At 37.5% G+C, this 23,073-nt stretch overlaps 1 protein-coding gene across 1 annotated transcript in view; it reads right to left on the bottom strand.

Annotated features, from left to right (window-relative positions):
- Pgm1 (phosphoglucose mutase 1) overlaps positions 1–23,073 on the bottom strand; it is a 359,120-nt gene that overhangs the window by 59,344 nt on the left and 276,703 nt on the right. Inside the window, exon 7 of the mRNA XM_090410682.1 lies at positions 3,808–3,927. Coding sequence (XP_090266808.1) covers positions 3,808–3,927 — 120 coding nt within the window. The remainder of the gene's footprint in view (positions 1–3,807; positions 3,928–23,073) is intronic.

Raw genomic sequence — 23,073 nt, 5'->3', positions numbered from 1 at the left:
TGAACAGGATGGAAATTTGCTGTCAGCTTAATGTTAGTAAGTGTAAAGTGATGCACTTTGGCATGATCAGATTTCCAGCAGCATATTAAATTAGAGGGATTATGTTACAAGAAACTGATGAGGATAACAATCTTGGTGTAATGGTGGATAGGAATATGAAAGTCAAAGGTCACATAGCACACATAGTCACAAAGGTCACACATGATATCAAAATTGGAGATGTTAATCTCAGCTCTTTGCTTTATGCAGTTTATACTTCTAAATAAATCCGCTAGAAGTCTGCAAGATTCCATGACTAAATTGCTAGGGTGGTCTGAAAAGTTCTCTGCCTTGACCATAGATGGCAACACTATCAGCATGATTTTTTTTTTTTCAAAGTTGGTACATTTCTCATAAACATCCATGTGAAATTGCAAGTCATTCTATCAAGTAGTTTGTTTTATACAGCTGTCTGTATCCCTTGAAATGGATAAAATTGAGTATCACACAGTTATAAAATTCTTTGTAAAAGAAGGTTTAACGGCAAAAGAAATTCATTCAAAGTTCATAGAAGATTATGGGCTTCATTTTTGACAATTAAGAAATGGACTGCGAGTTTAAACATGGCCATACCAGCCTCGAAGATGATCCACATGAAGGACGTCCAAAAAGTGTAACAACACCAGAAATCATTGATCAAGTGCACGATATGGTATTGGATGACTGGCAATTAAAATCAAAATGCGTGAAATTGCTGGGACTAGAGGCATTTCAAAAGAATGTGTAGGATGTATTTTGCATGAAGAATTGCAAATTAAAAAGTTTTGCGCAAGATAGGTGCTGCGCTTGCTCACAGCAGATCAAAAACGCACTCGCATGAAAATCTCTGAACAGTGCCTGGAGTGTTTTAACAACAATAAAACTGATTTTGTGCATCAATTTATTATTATGGATGAAACATGGATTCACCATTATACACCAGAATTCAAACAGCAGTCAAAACAGCAGACAGAAGCCGGTTTTCAGCGGCAAAGAAGATAAAGTCGGTTCCATCAGCAGGAAAGGTCATAGCATCGGTGTTTTGGGATGCTAAAGGAATTTTGTTTATTAATTATCTTGAAAACTGTAAAAGGGGAATATTATTCCGATCTTTTAACCAAACTAGACAAAAAAATTCGTGAGAAAAGACCTGGTTTGCAGAAGAAAAAAAATCATCTTTCATCAGGACAATGCACCTGCCTTCAAAGGTGTTTTGCAATGGGAAAATTAAGGGCTCTGCACTATGAATTGTTGGAACATCCACCCTATTCCCCAGATTTGGCTCCCTCTGACTTCTATCTCTTCCTCGTTGGTCAGCGTTTTTCTTTGAATCAAGAGGCAATTGCAGCTGCTGTAGAGGGGTATTTGCAGATCTTACTGAGAACCACTACAGGGACAGGATAATGGCACTGGAGCATCGCTGGAATAAATGTCTTAAGGTAAATTATGTTGAAAAATAAAAATAATTCTGAAATTATATTTGTTTTTTCAATGTTAGGCCAAGAACTTTTCAGACCACCCTCGTAGATATAGTATGAAGGTCAGCAATAAGAAGACAAAGAAAATGAAAATAGCCAGAAGCACTGAAAATATCAACTGCATTGTGAATGGAGAACCCATTGAATAAGTAAAACATTTCAGCTACTTAGGCACGATTTTTAGTGAAGATGGTAAATTAAATATGAAAATAGACAACAGAATCAACAACGCTTTGTTGATTCTGTTGTCAATTGGCAACAGTATCAACAAAAATCTAATTTCTCTCTTATTCCATATAAATTTATTCAATTCCTATGATAGATATGAAAATTCCTATGATATGTCAATTGAATAAATTTATATGGAATAAGAGAGAAACTAGTGAAAACAATATACTAGCTATATACAAGAGACAGTGTTCAAACTAATTTTAACTTATCGATCTGAGAGCTGGGTCAGAATTAAACACTTGACAAAAGACTAGAGACTGCAGATATGAGAGTCCTGAGAAAGATTAGGGGCATAAATAGAGATGGCATCAATAGCAATATCATATTAAAAATGAGGATATTAGGAAAGAACCTGACATTGTCAGCATCCATGAATGCATTAGCAGAGCTAGTCTCAGGTGGTATGGTCACCTAAACAGAATGGGAGAGGAAAGATTAGCAAAATAAATGTTCTCTGCCAGGTTGGCAGGAAAAAGACCCAGACCAAGATGTAGGTGGATTGATATGGTAAAAAGTGTCTTAGAAGATAGAAATATACGATCTGATAATGTTGGAGTCTTCACAGGTAACAAACTGATTTGGAGGAAAATTGTAGATAGGAAGTTAGTAATGATGTAAATCTTTCATGTAGTACTATCATATCCTATACACTCCTTGAGGATACATGGCAGGAATTTGATGAAGAGGTCATATAGGAAAAGTTGCAAATACAAATGAGTGGATAATTGCGATGTTGAAGCAAACCTTGACATGTAAGGATATGGATGTCATTTTGTGTCTTTATAAGGCCTTTATAAGATCGCACCTGGATTATTGTGTGCAGATTTGGTGTCCCAGGTTCTAAGGGAATAAAGAAGCCATGGAAAGTTTGAAAAGAAGAGTTACAAAGATTATATCCAGATTATAGGATTTAGATTAGGACAGATAGCAGGTATGTGGGTTATAGAATCTAGTTAACAGGAGAAAGATGTGTGATATGATAGAGGTCTATAAACTTCTGAATGGAGGTTAGTTATAGGATATAGGCGAATGAAATTTTTTGTTATATGGAAGGTTGCGAGAGAACATTGGGAGAATCCATGGAAGCTAATGTTTGCAGTCAAGAAAGAGGTAAGAGCTAGGTTTTTTCTCACAGAGCAGTGAGTGGAATAGTTTGCTTTAGAGGTAGTGAGTGCATCTAGTGTGAATGAATTTAAGGGAAGGTATGGCAGCTGTTTTGGGTAATTTATTGGCTCTATCAATGAATCCTCAACTTGCTGGAGGTCTCAGATAGTTATTTATTTTGTATCCAAACACAAGTGGTACAACATTATTTACAACAAATTAGAATACATTACAAATGAGAACAGCTTAAATTTGTTAGGTGAATTATACAGGGAATAATAATTAAATTTGAAAAAAAGGAAACTATACATAACTTATATACAATAAATATGGTCAATGTTCCTTCAGTATCTTGCACAATCAGCTGCTCTTTCTGTGCAGGATATAAGGTCCTCTTTTATGCAAGATGATGGAAGAAAGGGACAAGAAAGAAAGTGTTCCATGGACTGGGTTGTCCCACATTCACAATTATCTGGGCCAGTGAGATAGCCTAATCTCAGATAGTAATAATAATATTTGGAATCTATTATTACAAAGCTCAGGTTGATTTAAGTTCATCCAATGAAGACTACTTGATACTTTGTTTGTGGCCAGTAGGTTTTTTGGTGACATGGGGTTGTTGGCTCTATGTTCAAGCAATCTAGATGCTGAGAGTGAGTGTTTTTATCCGATTTCTATGCCTTCACCTATCCAGATAGGATGGCTCTGCTGGTTGCAATGCTACTGCTAGTATTTCTTGTAGGATCATAGAGATATGCATGCCCCCCACACACACACTATGACAAAGCAGAGGGTATACAAGTTTTAATTCCATAAATATCAATGAGATTAAAACAAAATTTCAGCTCTATTGTCATATGATTTTCCCATTCAACATATCAGTTAATAGAATTAAGAGTTTGGTACATTTTATTAGAATAAAATCTTATTCCAAATTTCTAAGCTGATTTCGACAAAAAATAAGAGTTAGAACTACCTTGTAAAGAAATTACGGCCATAGGTACTCCAGTGATCCAACAAGATATCTTCAACAGTTTGCTTTCGCTTAGCAAGAATAGACAGCCAGGCCAAAGCAGCCCATATGCCATCCTTTTCTCTGTAAAATAAAATAAACATTTGAAACACACAATGGTAAGAAATTCCAAATTATTTCTCTTTATCTTACTTAAATACATTAGCAAAGCTTAATTTTGAAAGATGCCTATAAACTACCACTTAGTTTAGTTCTGAATGTTTTGAATAAAAAATGAAATAACCTGAAAATGAATGATGATAAAAAGTTAAAACACATAGCAAGACAGAACCAAAATCAGCAAATGGTACTTTTCTAAATAACTTAGGGAATTGAAACAACGTAGATCCGAATATAAATTAAATAATACTTTAATAGATATCTCCAATATTTCGGCAATGTCTCATTGCCATTTTCTATAGGAACTTACAAAAGGCAGGAGCACAACAAGCTCTAACAATATAGTAACTGGAAATGAAGATATGAAGCTATCTTTCTCCTAGAAGTCCTGATGGTGCCCTCTGGTGGGCTAAGTAGGCATTCTTGGCCGTTGGGCTGAAGGTCTGCTGATGTATGCCTCCCAAATCTGGGGCAGTCGCATACAACCAAATTTGTTGAGGTTTGGAGAGTTTCTTAGGGCAGAGGCTGATTCCACAAATAATCTTTCGAATTTATATTTGCTCCGGTGTATTATTTTTGCTTTCTTCCACCGTATTCTGTGGCGAGTATCCAGAGCATGGTCTGCAAGACCAGAATGGCTATATTTGTAAAACCGGATGTAGTCCTTGTGTTCAGAAATTCTGATATTCGCTGTCCTGCCTGTTTGGCCAAAGTACGACAGTTTACAACTGCAAGGGACCTGGTATACACCAGGTAGGTCTAGGGGAAGTGGTTGGTCTTTGGTAGAGCGGATAAGGGATGCCAATTTTCTGTAAGGCCTGTAACAGGAGGTGAGGTCATGTTTTTTTTAGAATTTTGGTAATTTTTTCCGAGGTACCTCGAATGTAGGGAATGATGATGGATTTAGAGTAATCTTTTTTGTGGAGGGGGGGAGGAGGGGGGCTGTGGTTTGTAGGTTTTAATATTTTTTGGATTTTTTTTTTGGGGGGGGGGGTAGCCATTGGCTGAGAAAGTGTTTAAGATGTGATTTAGTTCAGTGTTAAGGGCTATGTCGTTAGAACAGATTAGTTTAGCCCTGTTGTATAGTGTTTTTACCACTCCATATTGTTGTGAGGGGGGGTGGTGAGATTGTTGGTGGATGTATCTGCCTGTATGGGTGGGTTTTTCTGTAAACTGAGAAAACCAAAGTTCCATCAGGCTGGCGGGTGACTAGTGTGTCTAGGAAGGGGAGGCAGTTGTTTTCCTCTTTTTCCAGGGTGAACTTGATTCTGGCGTGTTGGTTGTTTAAGTGTGTGAGGAAGGAGAGGAGTGTTTCAGAGCCATGTGGCCAAATAGCGAACACATCATCAACGTAGCGAAGCCATATGGTTGGTTTTTGTGGGGCAGAGGCTAAGGCTTTTTCCTCAAAGGTCTCCATAAAGAAATTGGCTAAGGGTGGGGAGAGTGGTGAGCCCATGGCTGTCCCCTCTATTTGTTTGTAGAATTTTCCCTGCCAAACGAAATAGCCTGAGTTCATTGTGAACTGAAACAGGGCTGAGATATCGGGAGAAAATTTAGCTTGGATTAGCTCTAAAGTTTCCTTGAGTGGGACATTGGTGAATAAGGAGGAGACGTCGAAGCTGACCATTATGTCATTATGTTGGAGTGTAAGGTTTTCTATGCTGGCTTTGAAGTGGGCTGAGTTTTTTTATGTGTGATGGTGTGTTGCCAGTATAGTGTGTGAGCTCTTTGGCTAAATATTTAGCTAGTTTGTATGTGGGGGAATCAATGCCATCCACTATGGGACGTAATGGCACATTTTCTTTATGTATTTTTGGGAGTCCGTAAATACGGGGGGGTATAGAGTTAAACGGTTTTAATCTGTTGGTAACTTCTACAGGCCAAGAAGTAACTTTCTTAAGGAGGCTGTGAAGTTTTCTAATTTGTGAGTTGGTGGGATTGTAATTGATAGGGAGGTAAGTAGCCCGATCTAATAGGAGAGCATTCAGCTTACATTTGTAGTCCTTTTGGTTAAGTACTACAGTTGCATTTCCTTTATCTGCTTTGGTGATAACTATTTCTTTATTATTTCTCAATTCCTGTAGGGCTTCAAATTCCTTGTTGGATATATTGGTTTTGGGTGGTTTTGCTATGGAAAGGACACAAGCTACATCCAGTCTTACACTGTTGGCGATTTGATGTGGAAGGTGGCGGATTCCTCTTTCAATCTGGATCATTATATCCTCACTTGGTATTTTTTTGGGAGCAATAGCGAAATTGTGGCCACGTGAAAGCACGTTGAGAGCTTCAGGCTTCAGGGTGACTGAAGAAAGGTTGATTACGGTGTTGGTAGCAAGTTCTGGATTGACGGTGGAATTCTTTTTTATTATTAATTTATCGAATTTCTTCATCTGTCGGCTTCGTATTTTTTCAAACTCTTTGTCTGCGGAGGTACACGAGACGTCATGTAAAATTGTCCACAGTTCTTGATTCAAAGTGCACGACAGTTCCTCTTCGAGGGTACGAATAGCTTCGTTAATTTTGGCTAAGCCTAACCGCGTGGCGGTGATTTGTTCGCGTAGTAACGCGTAGCTAGCGCGGTTGTATATACGGAGCGCTTTTTGTGAAACAAAACGGTGCTTCAATTTCACACAGTTCGGGATTACCTTGTTATCCCGGCAGCGTTTCAGGAACATCAGACAATTTAATTGTCTTGACAGCTTCATCTTCATTTTACCATATTGGCGAGCCTTCCGTGCGATAGTATCTCCGTGGATGATGTTGATTCTCGTAGATAGGCTTATCCGCTCTACCAAAGACCAACCACTTCCCCTAGACCTACCTGGTGTATACCAGGTCCCTTGCAGTTGTAAACTGTCGTACTTTGGCCAAACAGGCAGGACAGCGAATATCAGAATTTCTGAACACAAGGACTACATCCGGTTTTACAAATATAGCCATTCTGGTCTTGCAGACCATGCTCTGGATACTCGCCACAGAATACGGTGGAAGAAAGCAAAAATAATACACCGGAGCAAATATAAATTCGAAAGATTATTTGTGGAATCAGCCTCTGCCCTAAGAAACTCTCCAAACCCCAACAAATTTGGTTGTATGCGACTGCCCCAGATTTGGGAGGCATACATCAGCAGACCTTCAGCCCAACGGCCAAGAATGCCTACTTAGCCCACCAGAGGGCACCATCAGGACTTCTAGGAGAAAGATAGCTTCATATCTTCATTTCCAGTTACTATATTGTTAGAGCTTGTTGTGCTCCTGCCTTTTGTAAGTTCCTATAGAAAATGGCAATGAGACATTGCCGAAATATTGGAGATATCTATTAAAGTATTATTTAATTTATATTCGGATCTACGTTGTTTCAATTCCCTAAGTTATTTAGAAATGCATAACCAACGTATAAGCCTATCTACGAGAAGCAAATGGTTCTGTTAAGAAATTATTATAAAAGTAACTTATTGAAATACAGTGGCTGGATGATTTCTTGTCAGAATAAAAGAATATTTATTGTTGAAAGTTTTTCACTTGGTTATATTATAAATTAAAGATACCAAGAAATTATATACTTGGTTTAATCCATTATCCAAGTGTAAGCAAACAAAGTTTGCGCCTAAAGTATCTTTCAGGACTGGGGCAACTGGTGATAAAGGTGGTATGACTACACATCACTTGCCTTAGTATCCCATAATGCAAAGCACATCTCCTTGCAGACATGTATAATGCTATGCATTATGGGAAGGGATGATTACCCAGACTGGTTTCGACCTTCATTGAGGTCTCATCAGTGGGGGCCAGACCCAGAGGTGAGATCTCTAATCCAGAGTGTTTTAATAATAAGGTGCAGGGCCGGATTTAGACTTGCTGAGGCCCTAAGCTATACAAAACCCAGAGGCCTTCTACTGTTTTAAATTACATCAGCTGGTCTTTTTGTTTTTTTATTTGAGGCCCCGGCAGATTGCGAGGCCCTAAGCTGTAGCTTTTTTAGCTTATACGTAAATCCGGCACTGATAAGGTGTGACACATTTTGGCAACTCATATAGGAAAATATGACTTCTGCATTACTTCGACCTTGGTATCTCACCTCCAGGTTTGGTTCCCATTGATGAGACTTCAATAAAGGTTGAAACTGGTCTGGGTAGTGACCCTTCCCATAATGCATAGCATTATACATGTCTGCAAGGAGATGTGCTTTGCATTATGGGATACTAAGGCAAGTGATGTGAAGTCATACCACCTTTATCACGAGTTGCTCCGGTCCTGAAAGATACTTCAGGCGCAAACTTTGTTTGCTTACACTTGGATAATGGATTAAACCAAGTATATAATTTCTTGGTATCTTTAATTTAGAATATTTATTGATCAAATATAAGATCTCTGTGAATAAAAAATAATTTATTTCAATAAAAGTCATAAGATGAAAGAAAATTTCATGTTAAACTAGAGTAATATGTATAGATGAAATATTAAGCATTTAGATTTGAACCTATTTTAGAAACTTAAAAAATAACAAATTAGATATTCTGTAAAATATTAGGGAAGAAAATTCATGAGAATAATTGTAAGCTAGGATGAAATTTAGGACTAATTAGTAAAAATTAAATGCAAGGATTGAAAACAAAAAATCTGTAATAGAATCATTCTGTACCAAAAAACCCTTCAGTATGTTGAATTTTTTCTTGACAATTATTCATAAGACTATTACACTTTTTTTTATAATCTTTGTCAAGTAGCTTTATTTTATCCTCCTACATGTTTCACCAATCTTTTTCTATTGGCATCCTCAGGGAATACAAACTAGTAAGCTAAAATGAAGGTTACAGACTAGGTTATAACTGATAATTCTAATTCATACAAAAAATTGGTATTGTGCGTGACAATGTGCGTGTCTCGTTAACGTGATTTATTCGTTATGGCTCATTACGTAATTGTTATAAAAGTTCATTTCTTTGATGTTTAATGATCTGATAAAAGTTTTCCAAATTTCTGTTAAATTAGACCTTGATTCTTATTTAGGTTTTCAGTTTTACGGGCGACTGTAGCTGCTTCTTTAAAGATTCTTGAATGGTAGTTATCTTCTATGTATGGTATAAGGCTCTTATCCCACTCAATATGATGGTTAGTAGAGGCAAAGTGGCATGAAAGGCCTGAAATGTCTTGTCTGTTATTTCTGACATATCCTACGTGTTCTTTCTTTCTCGTTTCAAAGCTTCTAGAGGTCTGACCTACGTAACTAATACCACATGAGCAAGGTATATTATATACTCCAGAGTACTTGTAGAATGGGTGAGGATCTTTCGGTGATCTTAAAAATTTCCGAATAGTGTTGATTGGTTTGAATGCCACTCTGATCTTATGTGGTTTTAAAAGGTTAGCTAATTTTTTGGAAAGGTTGCTGACAAAAGGAATCATAATTGTACTGATGTATTGGACGTCATCACGTTGTTGCTGTGGTATATCAGTAAAGAGAATCTTGTTATAGAGTCTTTTTGGGTAACCATTTAAAGAAAGTTCTCTGGATATTGTGGTTAATTCCGTTAGTAGGTCATCCTTGTCTGTCGTATACTGTATAGCTCTTTTCTTGAGACTATGGATAATGCTAAGTTTCTGAGCTATGTGATGAGTTGAGTTGAAATGGAGGTAACGTCCAGTATTTGTAGGTTTTCTGTATACAGATAGGTTGATACTATTATTGGATTGTTTCTTTATTAAAATGTCAAGGAATGGCAGTTTTTTATCTTTTTCCATTTCTAATGTGAATTTGATGGTATTGTGGAAACTATTGATTTGGTTGAGGTAATTCATTAGTTCTTCTTTCGTATGATCCCAAATGATAAAGATGTCATCTACATATCTGTACCAAATTTTCGGTTTTGGAATGATCTGGGTTAAGATTTTTTTCTCTAGATCTTCCATGAATAAGTCAGCACAAGCAGGTGATAGGGGGCTGCCCATAGCTAATCCAGTGAGTTGTTTGTAGATCGTTTTTTGCCAAATAAAATAGTTAGAAGTTACACAGTGATTGAACAAAGTAGTGATATTTTTTGGGAACAAGTTGTCTAAGATGTTGATGACTTCAAACACTGGAATGTTAGTAAACAGAGATGTAATGTCGATAGTGTATTTTCTCTCAAACTAACAGGGTATAGGCTGAAATCACAACTCAAATATGGATGTTTATGAAAAAAAAAAAAGTGTAATAGTCTTATAAACCCTTCAGTAATTTTAGAAATCATCTACAAAACTAAAGTCTACTTTCCTTTCAAGGTTATTCAGGTATTACTTTCTATAAGCTCTACTAAGTAACTGGTTTTAAGGACAGACAAAATACTTGAAGGCATATTTACTAAGCCTCAGCATGAAATTTGGTATGACAGCACTAATGAACATCATACACTAAAGTATGCTGTAGAAATTTGTGCTAGTTGCCATGAGTTTTTACAATGCTGTTATCTCCTGCAAAACATGACAGTCTAGTTAGACAAGTCGATAGTGTATTTTCTCTCAAACTAACAGGGTATAGGCTGAAATCACAACCCAGATATAGATGTTTATGAATGATTTTAGATGGAAGATGAATTTGATTACCCAGTATGATATCACCATTCTGCTTGAAAAGTTCCACATTTGGTCTCTAAATAAGCTTTCTGGATTATCTAATCCTCAATCTATAGTACTAATGCACAATAGGTTTCTAGGATGGTTTCACATAAAAATAAATAAATAAAATAAAACAAACAGTTACCACATGTATTGATATTAATTCCCAAAGAGTTAGCAGTTTCAAAGTGTCTACAAAATGTTTAAATCGCAGGATAATTACTATAATTACTCTCAAATTACCTACAATTTGAGAGTGCTCAACAACTCAACAGGTTAGTTGGAATTATGCCTGGAGTAACTAAGACTATGAGCCCAGTGTTAATTTACTGCATGTATTAACATCCTGTCACTTTTTCTGGATGAAAAATCATGTTACCCACATATGAGAATGGCTAGCTTACTTTTAGCTGAAAAGCTCTTATATGGTTCTTCACATACAACAGGGGATTTGATTCCAGATCTTTATAGCTGCCTAAGAGTTAAGCAGGCCTAATTAAAAGTACTGTGGAGTGTGGGAGGACAACTTAACTCTTAAAGGAACTTACTGAAGTTTGTTGCAATGTGATGGAGAAAAAAAATCAGTTATGCCACTGGTTAAAACTAATATCACTTAACTAAAATCTTTGTAAATGATAAACTAAATATCTGTGATTTGTCGCATGAAAAGGGAGAGGGAGGAAAGTCAAAGAAATTATGCTTGAAACTGTATTCCAAATTTTACACACTTTCCTGCCACTGAAAATAAAGGATCTATGAAAAATCTCACATGGTTACTACCAACCAGAATAAGTCAACTTCCTAATGGTGACCCCCCCCTGATTGAGGGAAAGAGGTGCAAATGATGGAACAGGCATGCATAAGTTGCTATCTGTAAAATGGTTTCCATGAAGAAAAAACAAATACACACTATTACATTATCACCATCAAATTCCTGACATGTACCTTCAGAGGCCATACAGGATAATTATGATAGTACTACATGAAAAAGTTACACCATTACTAATTTCCAATCAACAATTTTCCTCCAAATTAATCTGTTATTAGGAAAGACTGTAACATTATCAGATCTTATTTCTCACTTTTAAGGCACTTTTCACCATATCAATCTATTTGCATCTTGGTCTTCTCTGGGTCTTCTGCCAACTGGGCAAAGAACACTTGTTTTGCTAATCTTTCCTCTTCCATTCTTTTTATGTGACCATATCATCTCAGATTAGCTCAACTAACAAATTCCTGCATGGTAGCTATGGCAAGTTCTTTCCAAATATCCTCATTTTTTAATGTGCTACTGCCACTGATGCTATCTGTTTGCTTCACTAATCTTTCTAAGAATTCTCACATCAGAGGTCTCCAGTCTTTGATCAAGTGTTTTATTTCTAACCCAGATCTCAGATCCATAAGTTAAAATTGGTTTGAATACACTGTCTTGTATACAGCTAATTTAGTGTTTTGATTCTTATTCCATATAAATTTATTCAACTGACTTCCTACCATACCAACTTTACTAATTTTGTTGTCTATTTCCATATTTAATTTAACATCTCCACTAAAAATTGTGCCTAAATAGCTGAAATGTTTTCCTTGTTCTATAGGTTCACCATTCAAGATTCAGTCCTTTCTACCTATTTTCATTGCCTTTGTCTTGTTATTGCTGATTTTCATATCAAATTTATTACAGCAGTTATTCAATCTAGTCAGGGAATCTTGCAGACTTGTACTGAATTTATTTAAAAGTATAACATCATCTGCATAAAACAAAGAGCTGAGATTAACATCTCCAATTTTAATATCAGGTTTAATACCGCTTTCCTTCATAATGTGATCCATTATTCTTGTTGAGAGGCTTATACGCTGGTTAAACATGATAACTAATATTTAAGGAATTGACAGCGTATACTAGAAATATAGATTAAATAAACTTTAATATATACTTTCCGATATTTCGGCGAACGTCACGTTGCCATCTTCTTGGGAACTTACTACAAAGACACGTGCACACAAGTACTAATAACAGCAAATGAGACTGAAGCTAGGAAGCTAGCGTTTTCCTAAAGTCCTGATGGTGCCCCCTGGCGGGCTATATTGGTAGTTCTTGGCCTTTGGGCTGAAGTTCTTCTGATAAAAGTTTCCCAAATTTGGGGCAGTCTCATGCATCCAAATTTGTTGAGGTTTGGCATGTTTCTAAGGGCCGAGGCTGATTCCATGAATAGTCTTTCATACTTGAACTTGCTGCGGTGTATTACTGTGGCTTTCTTCCATCTTATTCTGTGGCGAGTATCCAGAGCATGGTCTGCAAGCCCAGAGTGGCTGTACTGGTGAAATCGGATGTAATCCTTGTGTTCTGAGATTCTGATATTTGCTGTCCTGCCTGTTTGGCCAAAGTAGGACAGTTTACAGCTGCAAGGGACCTGGTATTCACCAGGTAGGTCTAGGGGAAGTGGTTGGTCTTTGGTGGAGCGGATAAGGGATGCCAGTTTTCTATGTGGTCTGTAACAAGTGGTCAAGTCATGTTTTTTTAAGATTTTATTGATTTTTTCCGAGGTGCCTCGGATGTAGGGAATGGTGATGGATTTAGAGTAATCTTTTTTGTGAAGGGGAGGGGGCGGTGGGTTGTGGATAACTGGCTGGGTTAAGTATTTTTTGGAGGGGGTAGCCGTTCAGTTCAGTGGTTAGGGCTTGATCATTATATTATACATTATACAAAAATAATCTTGAACAGATTATTTTTGCCCTGTTGAATAATGTTTTAATAACTCCATATTGTTGTGGGGGGGGGGGGATCGTTGGTGAATGTATCTGCCTGTATGGGTGGGTTTTCTATAAACTGAGAAAACCAAGGTTCCATCAGGTTGGCGGGTGACTAGTGTGTCTAGGAAGGGGAGGATATTGTTTTCCTCTTTTTCCAGGGTGAATTTGATTCTAGGGTGTTGGTTGTTTAAGTGTGTTAGGAAGGAGAGGAGTGAATCCGGGCCATGTGGCCAAATAGCGAAAACATCATCAACGTAGCGAAGCCATATGGTAGGTTTTTGTGGGGCTGAGTTTAAGGCTTTCTCTTCAAACATCTCCATGAAGAAGTTGGCCAAGGGTGGGGGAAGTGGTGAACCCATGGCTGTCCCCTCTATCTGTTTGTAGAATTTTTCCTGCCAAACGAAATAGCCTGAGTTCATTGTAAACTGAAATAGGGCTGAGATATCGGGAGGAAATTTAGCTTGGATTAGCTCTAAGGTTTCTTTGAGGGGGACATTCGTGAATAGGGAGGAGACATCAAAACTGACCATTATGTCATTATGTTGGAGTGTAAGGTTTTCTATACTGGCTTTGAAGTGGGCTGAGTTTTTTATGTGTGATGGTGTATTGCCAGTATAGTGTGAGAGCGCTTTGGCTAAATGCTTGGCTAGTTTGTAAGTGGGGGAATCAATGCCATCCACTATTCTACGTAATGGCACATTTTCTTTGTGTATTTTTGGGAGCCCATATATGCGGGGAGGGGGGGGGGGTCTAGAGTTATAGGGTTTTAGTCTGTTGGTAATATCTACAGGCCAAGAAGTGACCTTCTTAAGCAGCCTATGGAGTTTTCTAATTTGTGAGTTGGTGGGATTGTAATCAATGGGGAGGTAAGTGGAACGATCTAATAATAAAGCCTTGAGCTTACCTATGTAGTCTTTAAGACTGAGTATACCACAGTGGCGTTCCCCTTATCCGCTTTGGTGATCACTATTTTTTTGTTTCTCTTCAATTCTTGTAGTGCCTTGTATTCACTAATGGATATGTTGGATTTTGGAGGTTTTACTTTATTGAGAACACAGGCTACATCCAATCTCGCCACAGAATAAGATGGAAGAAAGCCACAGTAATACACCGCAGCAAGTTCAAGTATGAAAGACTATTCATGGAATCAGCCTCGGCCCTTAGGAACATGCCAAACCTCAACAAATTTGGATGCATGAGACTGCCCCAAATTTGGGAAACTTTTATCAGAAGAACTTCAGCCCAAAGGCCAAGAACTACCAATATAGCCCGCCAGGGGGCACCATCAGGACTTTAGGAAAACGCTAGCTTCCTAGCTTCAGTCTCATTTGCTGTTATTAGTACTCGTGTGCACGTGTCTTTGTAGTAAGTTCCCAAGAAGATGGCAACGTGACGTTCGCCGAAATATCGGAAAGTATATATTAAAGTTTATTTAATCTATATTTCTAGTATACGCTGTCAATTCCTTAAATATTAGTTATAATGTGATCCATATAGATAACGAATAACAGAGGGGATAATGTACATCCTTGTCTGACCTAGATTTTAGTATAAAAAACTATCTTCCTGTACCTCCTTCAATTCTAACTACTGACTTACAGCTTAAATAGAGACTATGTGTTGCTTGATATAATGTCCCATTTACATCATATAACTGTAGTGCTTTAAAGAGCTTTCCTCTTGGCACTTTGTCATATGCATTTTCCAGATCTACAAAACATAACACAAATCCTTGTTATATTCTGCTGAAGATTTCTCAACTATTTGTCTTAAAATGAAAATCTCATCCTGACAACCTCTATTTGGCCAGTATTCTTCACCAAGCTTCCGATTCCACAATTTTTCTTAGCCATTTATCAAGTATACTGGCATAAATCTTAGTAGGAACACTCAGTAGGGAAATACCTATGTAATTCTCACATTCAGTTTTATTTCCCTTTTTATAGATAGGCACTATGGGAGTTCTGAACCATTCATTCAGAATTTGACTCTCAGACCAGGCATTCTGAATTATGCAATGCAGCTATTGTAAAATTTTATACCTCCATATTTGAACATTTCTGGTTGAATTTCATCTACTACAGCTGCCTCTCCACATTTCAAGTTTTTGAAATGTATTCCTGATTGCATTCCTGTTGAGTTTTCTACCACTGTGCAGATGCTGCTTGTTTCATTTAGCAGTCTTTCAAAGTAATTACTACAGACATCTAGAATATCTTTATCTTTAGTTTTCATGTCACCTTTATCATCTTCAATTCCTTTTACAGTACTTTTTGAATAGTCTCCAGAATATGTTGCTGCCATCCTGATACTTAGTTTCTATGTTCTTACCAAAGTCTTCCCAAAACTTGTGTAGCTAATTTTATCCAGTGTGCATCCCTTCCTTTTTTCTTTAAGAGCACAAGCTGACTTACTTGTGAGGAACTTTCGATATGCTTTCTTCTTTTTCTTTAACAATCTCACCACATGAATCTCTGCTGAATCAACAAATGTTTTTTTCAGGGTTGGCTATTGAATTTTCAAGGTTTGGTTCTTGTTTTCAAACTCTTTCATTTTTTCTTCAATGATGTTTGTGTATTTTCATCTCTGAAAGCTGCTCAACTCTGATCTGTTTTAAAACTTTCTTACACATGCTTCCTTTCAATATGAAATTCCATTTTATTCTGGTTAAAACAAAGTAGTGATCACTTCCTATTTCAAATCATCTGTATATTCTTGTGTCCTGAACCAGCAGGAAAACATTGCTAGCAACTATAACATAGTCAATAAGACTTTTCTTAATTCTTGCATCTTCTCTCCATGTGAATTTGTCCACATTTTTATGTTGGAACATGGTGTTAGTAATAATTAATCCATGTACTGAACAGAAATACAGCAGGCATTTACCATTATTATGAGCTGTGTGCTTTTCTGCAAATTTTCCCAAAACATTTCTATATATCTGGTAATCATTTCCTACTTTGCTGTTTAGATTTCCTACGTGGACCAACTTCTCCTTTTTCATTGAGCCAGCTGCCTTCGCTAATGCCTCAAAAATTCTTCCATTTCTTCCTTGGTAGAACTTTCTCTGGGAACATAAGCACAAATAAGTCTCAATGTCCAATTCCCCAGTCTAATATTTGCCCACATCAATCTATTTGATACTGCCTACCATTCTAGATCACAGATGGTGAACCTATGGTACGCATGCCAGAGGTGGCACATCTGAGAATTTTGTTGGCATGTCAACGATTTGCAGGCGATATCCTTTTATACGCTTATAAATTATTCAGCCCTTTTTTTAATTGTTACAATACGTACAACTTAAATTTTGTTTTACACTAGAGAGCAGCTATGAAGACATGCATATGATTGGTGAAATTGCAACCCAAATGCAAAGACAACCGACAATTCTTGAGTTGAAATGCTAATTCTCTTCAACCAAATTCCATAGCATCTGAAACTGTCATAACAACATTCACTATATATTTCTTAGTTTTAACACATTCACGAAGGGGTGCTGATTAATGTTCCGATGGAACTTCTCATTACCTGCCGCTCAACTGACACGACGTTTCAACTCTTGGTTGAATTTTATTGCTGCTTATTTGAGCTGGCAGACGAACTCACACACACATTATATAGCCTTTGTGATCTGTCATAATGACATCAAGAATTTCAAATGCAATAAAACAAACACTTATTTCATGTAATTGAAAAATTGGACAATAGTTTTTAGTTAGATACTGTGTTTCTGATGCAACATATGGTTTTGCTTGAGTCTATACAGCATAGTTTCTGTGAGAGGGGACATGTCATTCATTAGGCTAATAGGCCTAATGAACGCCATTTTTATTCCAGCTATCTGTAATTGCACTATTTGTTGAGAAATATATTACACATACTGCAGAAGGCTCTGTATCTTATTCAGGGATACAATAAAATTACTTGTTTGTCTTGCATCTGCAGTATAATGGCTGTTGGGGAGGGCGTGTTGTTAACTGCTGGGAGCGAGTTACTATTTAGTTTATTAACTGGTTAAACTATAAATTATATACATGCGTCTTCTGAAACGTTCTTGGCCTAACAATGAAAAAAATGAATTTATAATTTCAAAATTATTTTTATTTTTCAACATAATCACCCTTAAGACTAATACATTCATTCCAGCGATGCTCCAGTGCCATTATCCCATCCCTGTAGTGGTTCTCAGTAAGATCTGCAAAATACCCCTACAGCTGCAATCATCTCTTTATTCAAAGAAAAACGCTGACTAGTGAAGAAGAGTTTTAGTTTTGAGAAGAGATAGAAGTCAGAGGGAGCCAAATCTGGGGAATAGGGTGGATGTTCCAACAATTCATAGTGGAGATCCCTTAATTTTCCCATTGCCAAAACATCTTTGTGGGCAGATGCATTGTCCTGATGAAAGATGATTTTTTTCTTCTGCAAACCGGGTCTTTTCTCACGAATTTTTTTCGTCTGGTCTGGTTAAACGATCGGAATAATGTTCCCCTGTTATTGTTTTACCCTTTTCAAGATAATTAATAAACAAAATGCCCTTAGTATCCCAAAACACCGATGCCATGACCTTTCCTGCTGATGGAACCGACTTTGTCTTCTTTGGCACTGAACAACCGGCTTCTGTCCACTGTTTTGACTACTGTTTGGATTGTGGTGTGTAATGGTGAATCCAAGTCTCATCTATATTAATAAATCAATGCACAAAAAATCAGTTTTATTCTTGTTAAAATGCTCCAAGCACTGTTCAGAGATTTTCATGCAAGTGCATTTTTGATCTGCACAACACCCATCTTGCACAAAGCTTTTTCATTTTGCAATTCTTCATGCAAAATATATCCTACACATTCTTTTGAAATGCCTATAGTCACAGTAATTTCACACACTTTGACTCGCCAGGTCATCTAATATCATATCGTGCACTTGATCAATGATTTCTGGTATTGTTACACTTTTTGACGTCCTTCACGTGGATCATCTTCAAGGCTGGTATGACCACGTTTAAACTCGGCAGCCCATTTCTTAATTGTCGAAAACGAAGGAGAAGAGTGTCCATGAACTTTCATGAACTTCGAATGAATTTCTTTTGTCGTTAAACCTTCTTTTTACAAAGAATTTTATAACTGCACAATACTCAATTTTATCTATTTCAAGGGATACGAACTACACTTTTGCTTCAGACAGCTTTATAAAACAAACTGCTTGATAGAATGACTTACAATTTCACATGGATATTCATATGACATACCAACTTAGAAAAAAAAACATCTTGCCAATAGTGTTGCTATTTATAGTAAGCTGAGAACTTTTCAGGCTACCCATGTATTTAATTTAATCCTTTATCCAAGTGTAAGCAAACAAAGTTTGTGCCTGAAGTATCTTCAGGACTGAGGCAACTCGTGGCAAAGGTAGACTGACTTCACATCACTTGCCTTAGTATCCATAATGCAAAGCACATCTCCTTGCGGACATGTGTATAATGCTATGCATAATGAGAAGGGTCACTACCCAGACCGGTTTCGACCTTTATTAAGGTCTCTTCAGTGGGAGCCAGACCCAAAGGCGATACGAAGGTTGAAGTAATGCAGAAGTCATATTTTCACACGTTATTATTAAATAACTCTGGATTAGAGAAGGATGTTGGAAGTGAAACACCTTTTGGCAACTGGTATAGGAAAATATGACTTCTGCATTACTTCAACCTTGATATCACCTATGGGTCTGACTCCCACTGAAGAGACCTAAATAAAGGTTGGAAATGGTCTGGTTAGTGACCCTTCCCATAATGCACAGCAATATACATGTCCGCAAGGAGATGTGCTTTGCATTATGGGATACTAAGGCAAGTGATATGAAGTCAGTGCACCCTTGCCACGAGTTGCCCCAGTCCTGAAGATACTTCAGGTGCAAACTTTGTTTGCTTACACTTGGATAAAGGATTAAACTAAATGTAGTACTATCATATCCTGTACATCCCTTGAGGGTACATGGCAGGAATTTGATGATGATGATGATGTAATTTATAGTCTAACCAAGTGAAAAAAACTTCCAATGTTCAAAAATTTTTTTGTCTGTGAGATATATGCAAAACATTTTAATGTCTTTTTTAATGAAGTAAAATCAGGGGTGTGAGTTACATGTGAGAACAAGTTATATTCGACTAAATACGGTAAGCATTTCAACAAGTTGACATCCTTCTGCTGCTTCCCCTGCTCAGCTGACTTCTATGGTGAGTTACAATGCATAAATATTTTTCTCACTACGTTTTTTTTTCCAAACCAACATCATTAAAACCAATTTAATAATACAATAATCAATTTTAAACTAAATATTATTATAAATTTATATATAAATATTATAAATAAAATGAAATATTATTTATAAAATTATAAATAATTATTTATAAAATATAAATAAATATCTATATTATAAATTTATAAATTAAGTTAGATTAATTTTCTATTAATTTTCCCCTATTGAAAACTGCCTGGCACGTCAGCAACCCAATTTGCAAATTTTTGGCACGCGCACATAAAAAGGTTCGCCACCACTGTTCTAGATTATCCTCATATTTAGTGTTAAATACTACAGCTACTCCTTTTCGCTGATTGTTATTGTCTGAATATAACGTCTTGCATTTGTTGCTTAGAAAGATCTCACCTATTTTTGTCTTCTTAGTTTCAGTCATGCCTATTATGTTGATCTGGTACTTACCCAATTTTTCTACTGGTTTCATTTCTTTTCCATTGATGCTACTTACATTGATAGTACCAATCTTGAACTCTGCTGATGCTGACTTGATGTGTTGCAGTAGTTGAATTTATGCTGTTGCCCTGGTTCCCTGATGATAACAAGGGGGGGGGGGGGGCAATTGCTTAACCAGGTGATGCCCCATGCCAGCATGAATGTTGTTTTGTACCATCATTTTACATTGTGGTTTTTAAGCCAATAAAAATGCAATTTAGTTGGCTAAAACCAAAATTGCCAGCCCATCCTTGTTCATTTGGTATCCCTGTAGATAGGTAACAGGGATGCACCATGGGAAGGTGAGGATTGGATGTTACGGTTTTTAACATTCCTTAAAAGGCTATGTAAAAGTTCTCCTTCCATTTATGCAGCTTTGATCCTTACATACCCCTGATATATAGTTAGGTGAGAATCGGACATTACATTAAAAATATGAAAATGGGAAAATGTAAAATTTGGCTTGCACATATATACCTGTACATGTCTGTATTTATATTGTATTATTAATATAAGGAGTATTAACTGGAAAGGAAACTGAGCTAGAAGAAGAACTGGAAAAAATGCAATGTACACATAATTAGCATCACCAAAACAAAGAAGAAAAAAATAGATGAGATCTTGAGCAGAAGAGCGGTGATATTGAATGGCATAATAGCGAGAATGTGTGACAAGAGAGGACTGGTATATGTGGATGCTTGGAGTGCGTTTGAGGAAAGAGAGGAGTTGTTTGCGAGAGACCGTTTACATTTGAATGAGGAAGGACGTAGGCATCTGGAGAGATTGCTGTTCTGAACGAGTCAGTGTGTCCCAGGGAGGATGATAGCAGGGGTGGCCTCTTGTGGGAATGGATACTTGGGAGAAGGGAGACAATGTCAGGTAAGACTGAGCCCAGTGGAGTCTAGAAGGGATAATGCTGGGTATAGAAACAATGGCATTTATATGCTGTATACTAATGCCAGGAGTATCCGGAATAAGGGAGAGGAATTGGTGGCGCAGATAGCATCAGCCTGGCCAAAAATTATTGCGATCACTGAGACGTGGTTGACAGAAGGAGATATAAAAACAGGTTTAGAAGTCGCTGGGTATAGCATTTTTCGCCAGGATAGGAGGGGAAAGCGTGGTGGTGGGGTGCTGCTTATGATAAGTAATGACCTATGTCCTCTAAGAGTGGAGAATTTGGAAGGTAGTAAGGTATAGACAAATGATTTTGAGAGCGTATGGTGTGAGGTAGAGGTAGACAGGACAGGATATTTAGTGGGGTGTTGCTACAGACCCAGGAGCACAGAGGATGGGGACCAGGAGATGTTTAGACAGCTAAGTTTGGCAAGTGCAAGAAGAATGATTGTTATGGGAGATTTTAACTTCAGTAGTATAAATTGGAGAGAGGAAGATGCATGTAACAATAGGGGAATGGAATTTCTAGAATTCTTGAGGGACAAATGTCTTAGGCAACATGTAACAGAGGGAACAAGAGGTTCAAAAATTTTGGATTTGGTTATAGCATCAGAAGAGTTGATAATAACTGAGTTGACGTCTCTCCCACCAGTTGGAGAGAGTGACCATATGGTTTTGACTTGGAAAATGAATAGACATGCAGGAGTATCAAAGAGACGGGAACTTATGTGGAATTATAAGGCAGGTGATTATAATAGTCTTAGACGTCAACTTCGGGAAGTTTCATGGAGGGAGGAATTGGAAGGCAGGGATATCACCAGTGCGTGGGAAATTGTGAAAGAATATTTGTTATCAGCAATGGTAAGTTGTATACCACGAGTGAAGAAGAGGGCGCAATTTGGAGTAAAGTGGATGACAAACAATATTAAACAGGAATTGCATGCGAAAAAGAGGCTATGGAAGAGATATAAGGAGACAGGTGAAGAGATGCATGAGGAATATAAGACACAGGCCAGAAGAGTGACTCGTGTGGTAAGGAAAGCGAAACTGGAATATGAGAGGAGATTGGCCCTAAGATCCAAAGAAAATCCTAGGGAATTTTTTAGCTATGTGGCCAGTAGGAGGAGAAATGACTGTGGAAGAATGATATTGTGGGATAAAAATGGGAATAGAGTGACTGATGCAGAGGACATAGTGGAATTGTTTAATGAACACTTTATTGGAGTATTTCATCCTAGAGGAGTCAGTTTTAATGCTAGAGGGATAGGACTGGTACGAGGTCTGGAGGTACAGGAGGAGAGTGTGTTTCAGATACTGAGTACTCTGGATGTCAGTAAAGCTGTGGGACTGGATGGTATTTCACCACGAGTTTTGAGAGAATGTGCTAGGGAATTGACAGTACCTTTAACGTGGCTTTTCAATGAAAGTCTGGCTTTGGCAAAGGTGCCCAGGGAATGGAAGGAAGGTAAGATAGTGCCATTGCATAAGGGTGGTAACAGACTGGAAGTGTCTAATTATAGGCCAGTCTGTGTGTCATCAGTAGTTGTTAAGATCTTGGAGAAAGTAGTGAGGGACCGTATACAGCATTGGACAGATGAGGGTAATGTTATCTGTGAGAATCAACATGGATCTGTGAAAGGATGCTCTTGTTTTAGCAATATGCTAGCCTTTTATAATAAAGTTACAAGAGCATTAGATGAGGGAAAGGCATATACTGCAATTTTCTTAGACTTGGCGAAGGCATTTGACTGGGTGCCACATGATAAGCTGATATTTAAGTTGCAGCTCATGGGTCTGGATGTCAGATTGGTCAACTGGATTCAGGATTGGCTGTCTGATAGGTATCAGAGAGTTGTGTATGGTGGAGCAGTTTCCAGGAGGCAGAGGGTTACAAGTGGGGTCCCACAGGGCTCAGTACTAGGACCTATATTGTTTAACCTTTATATCAATGACATAGCCAGTGGATTGCAGGGGGATATTCAGTTGTTTGCAGATGATGCAAAGCTTGGAAGGATTATTAGTAATAGTGCAGATGTGGTAGCCCTGCAAGAGGATTTAAATAAGCTAGATAGATGGGCAAATGAATGGGGGTGTCAGTTTAATGCAGCAAAATGTAAGGTCTTGAGG

This window comes from Typopeltis vanoorti, chromosome 20 (genome assembly GCF_054136105.1).
Source record: "Typopeltis vanoorti isolate ZY-2024b chromosome 20, IOZ_Tvanoo_1.0, whole genome shotgun sequence".
Taxonomy (NCBI): domain Eukaryota; kingdom Metazoa; phylum Arthropoda; class Arachnida; order Uropygi; family Thelyphonidae; genus Typopeltis; species Typopeltis vanoorti.
The sequence above is the reverse complement of the archived record's forward strand: the minus strand, read 5'-3'. Positions and strand labels throughout refer to the sequence as shown.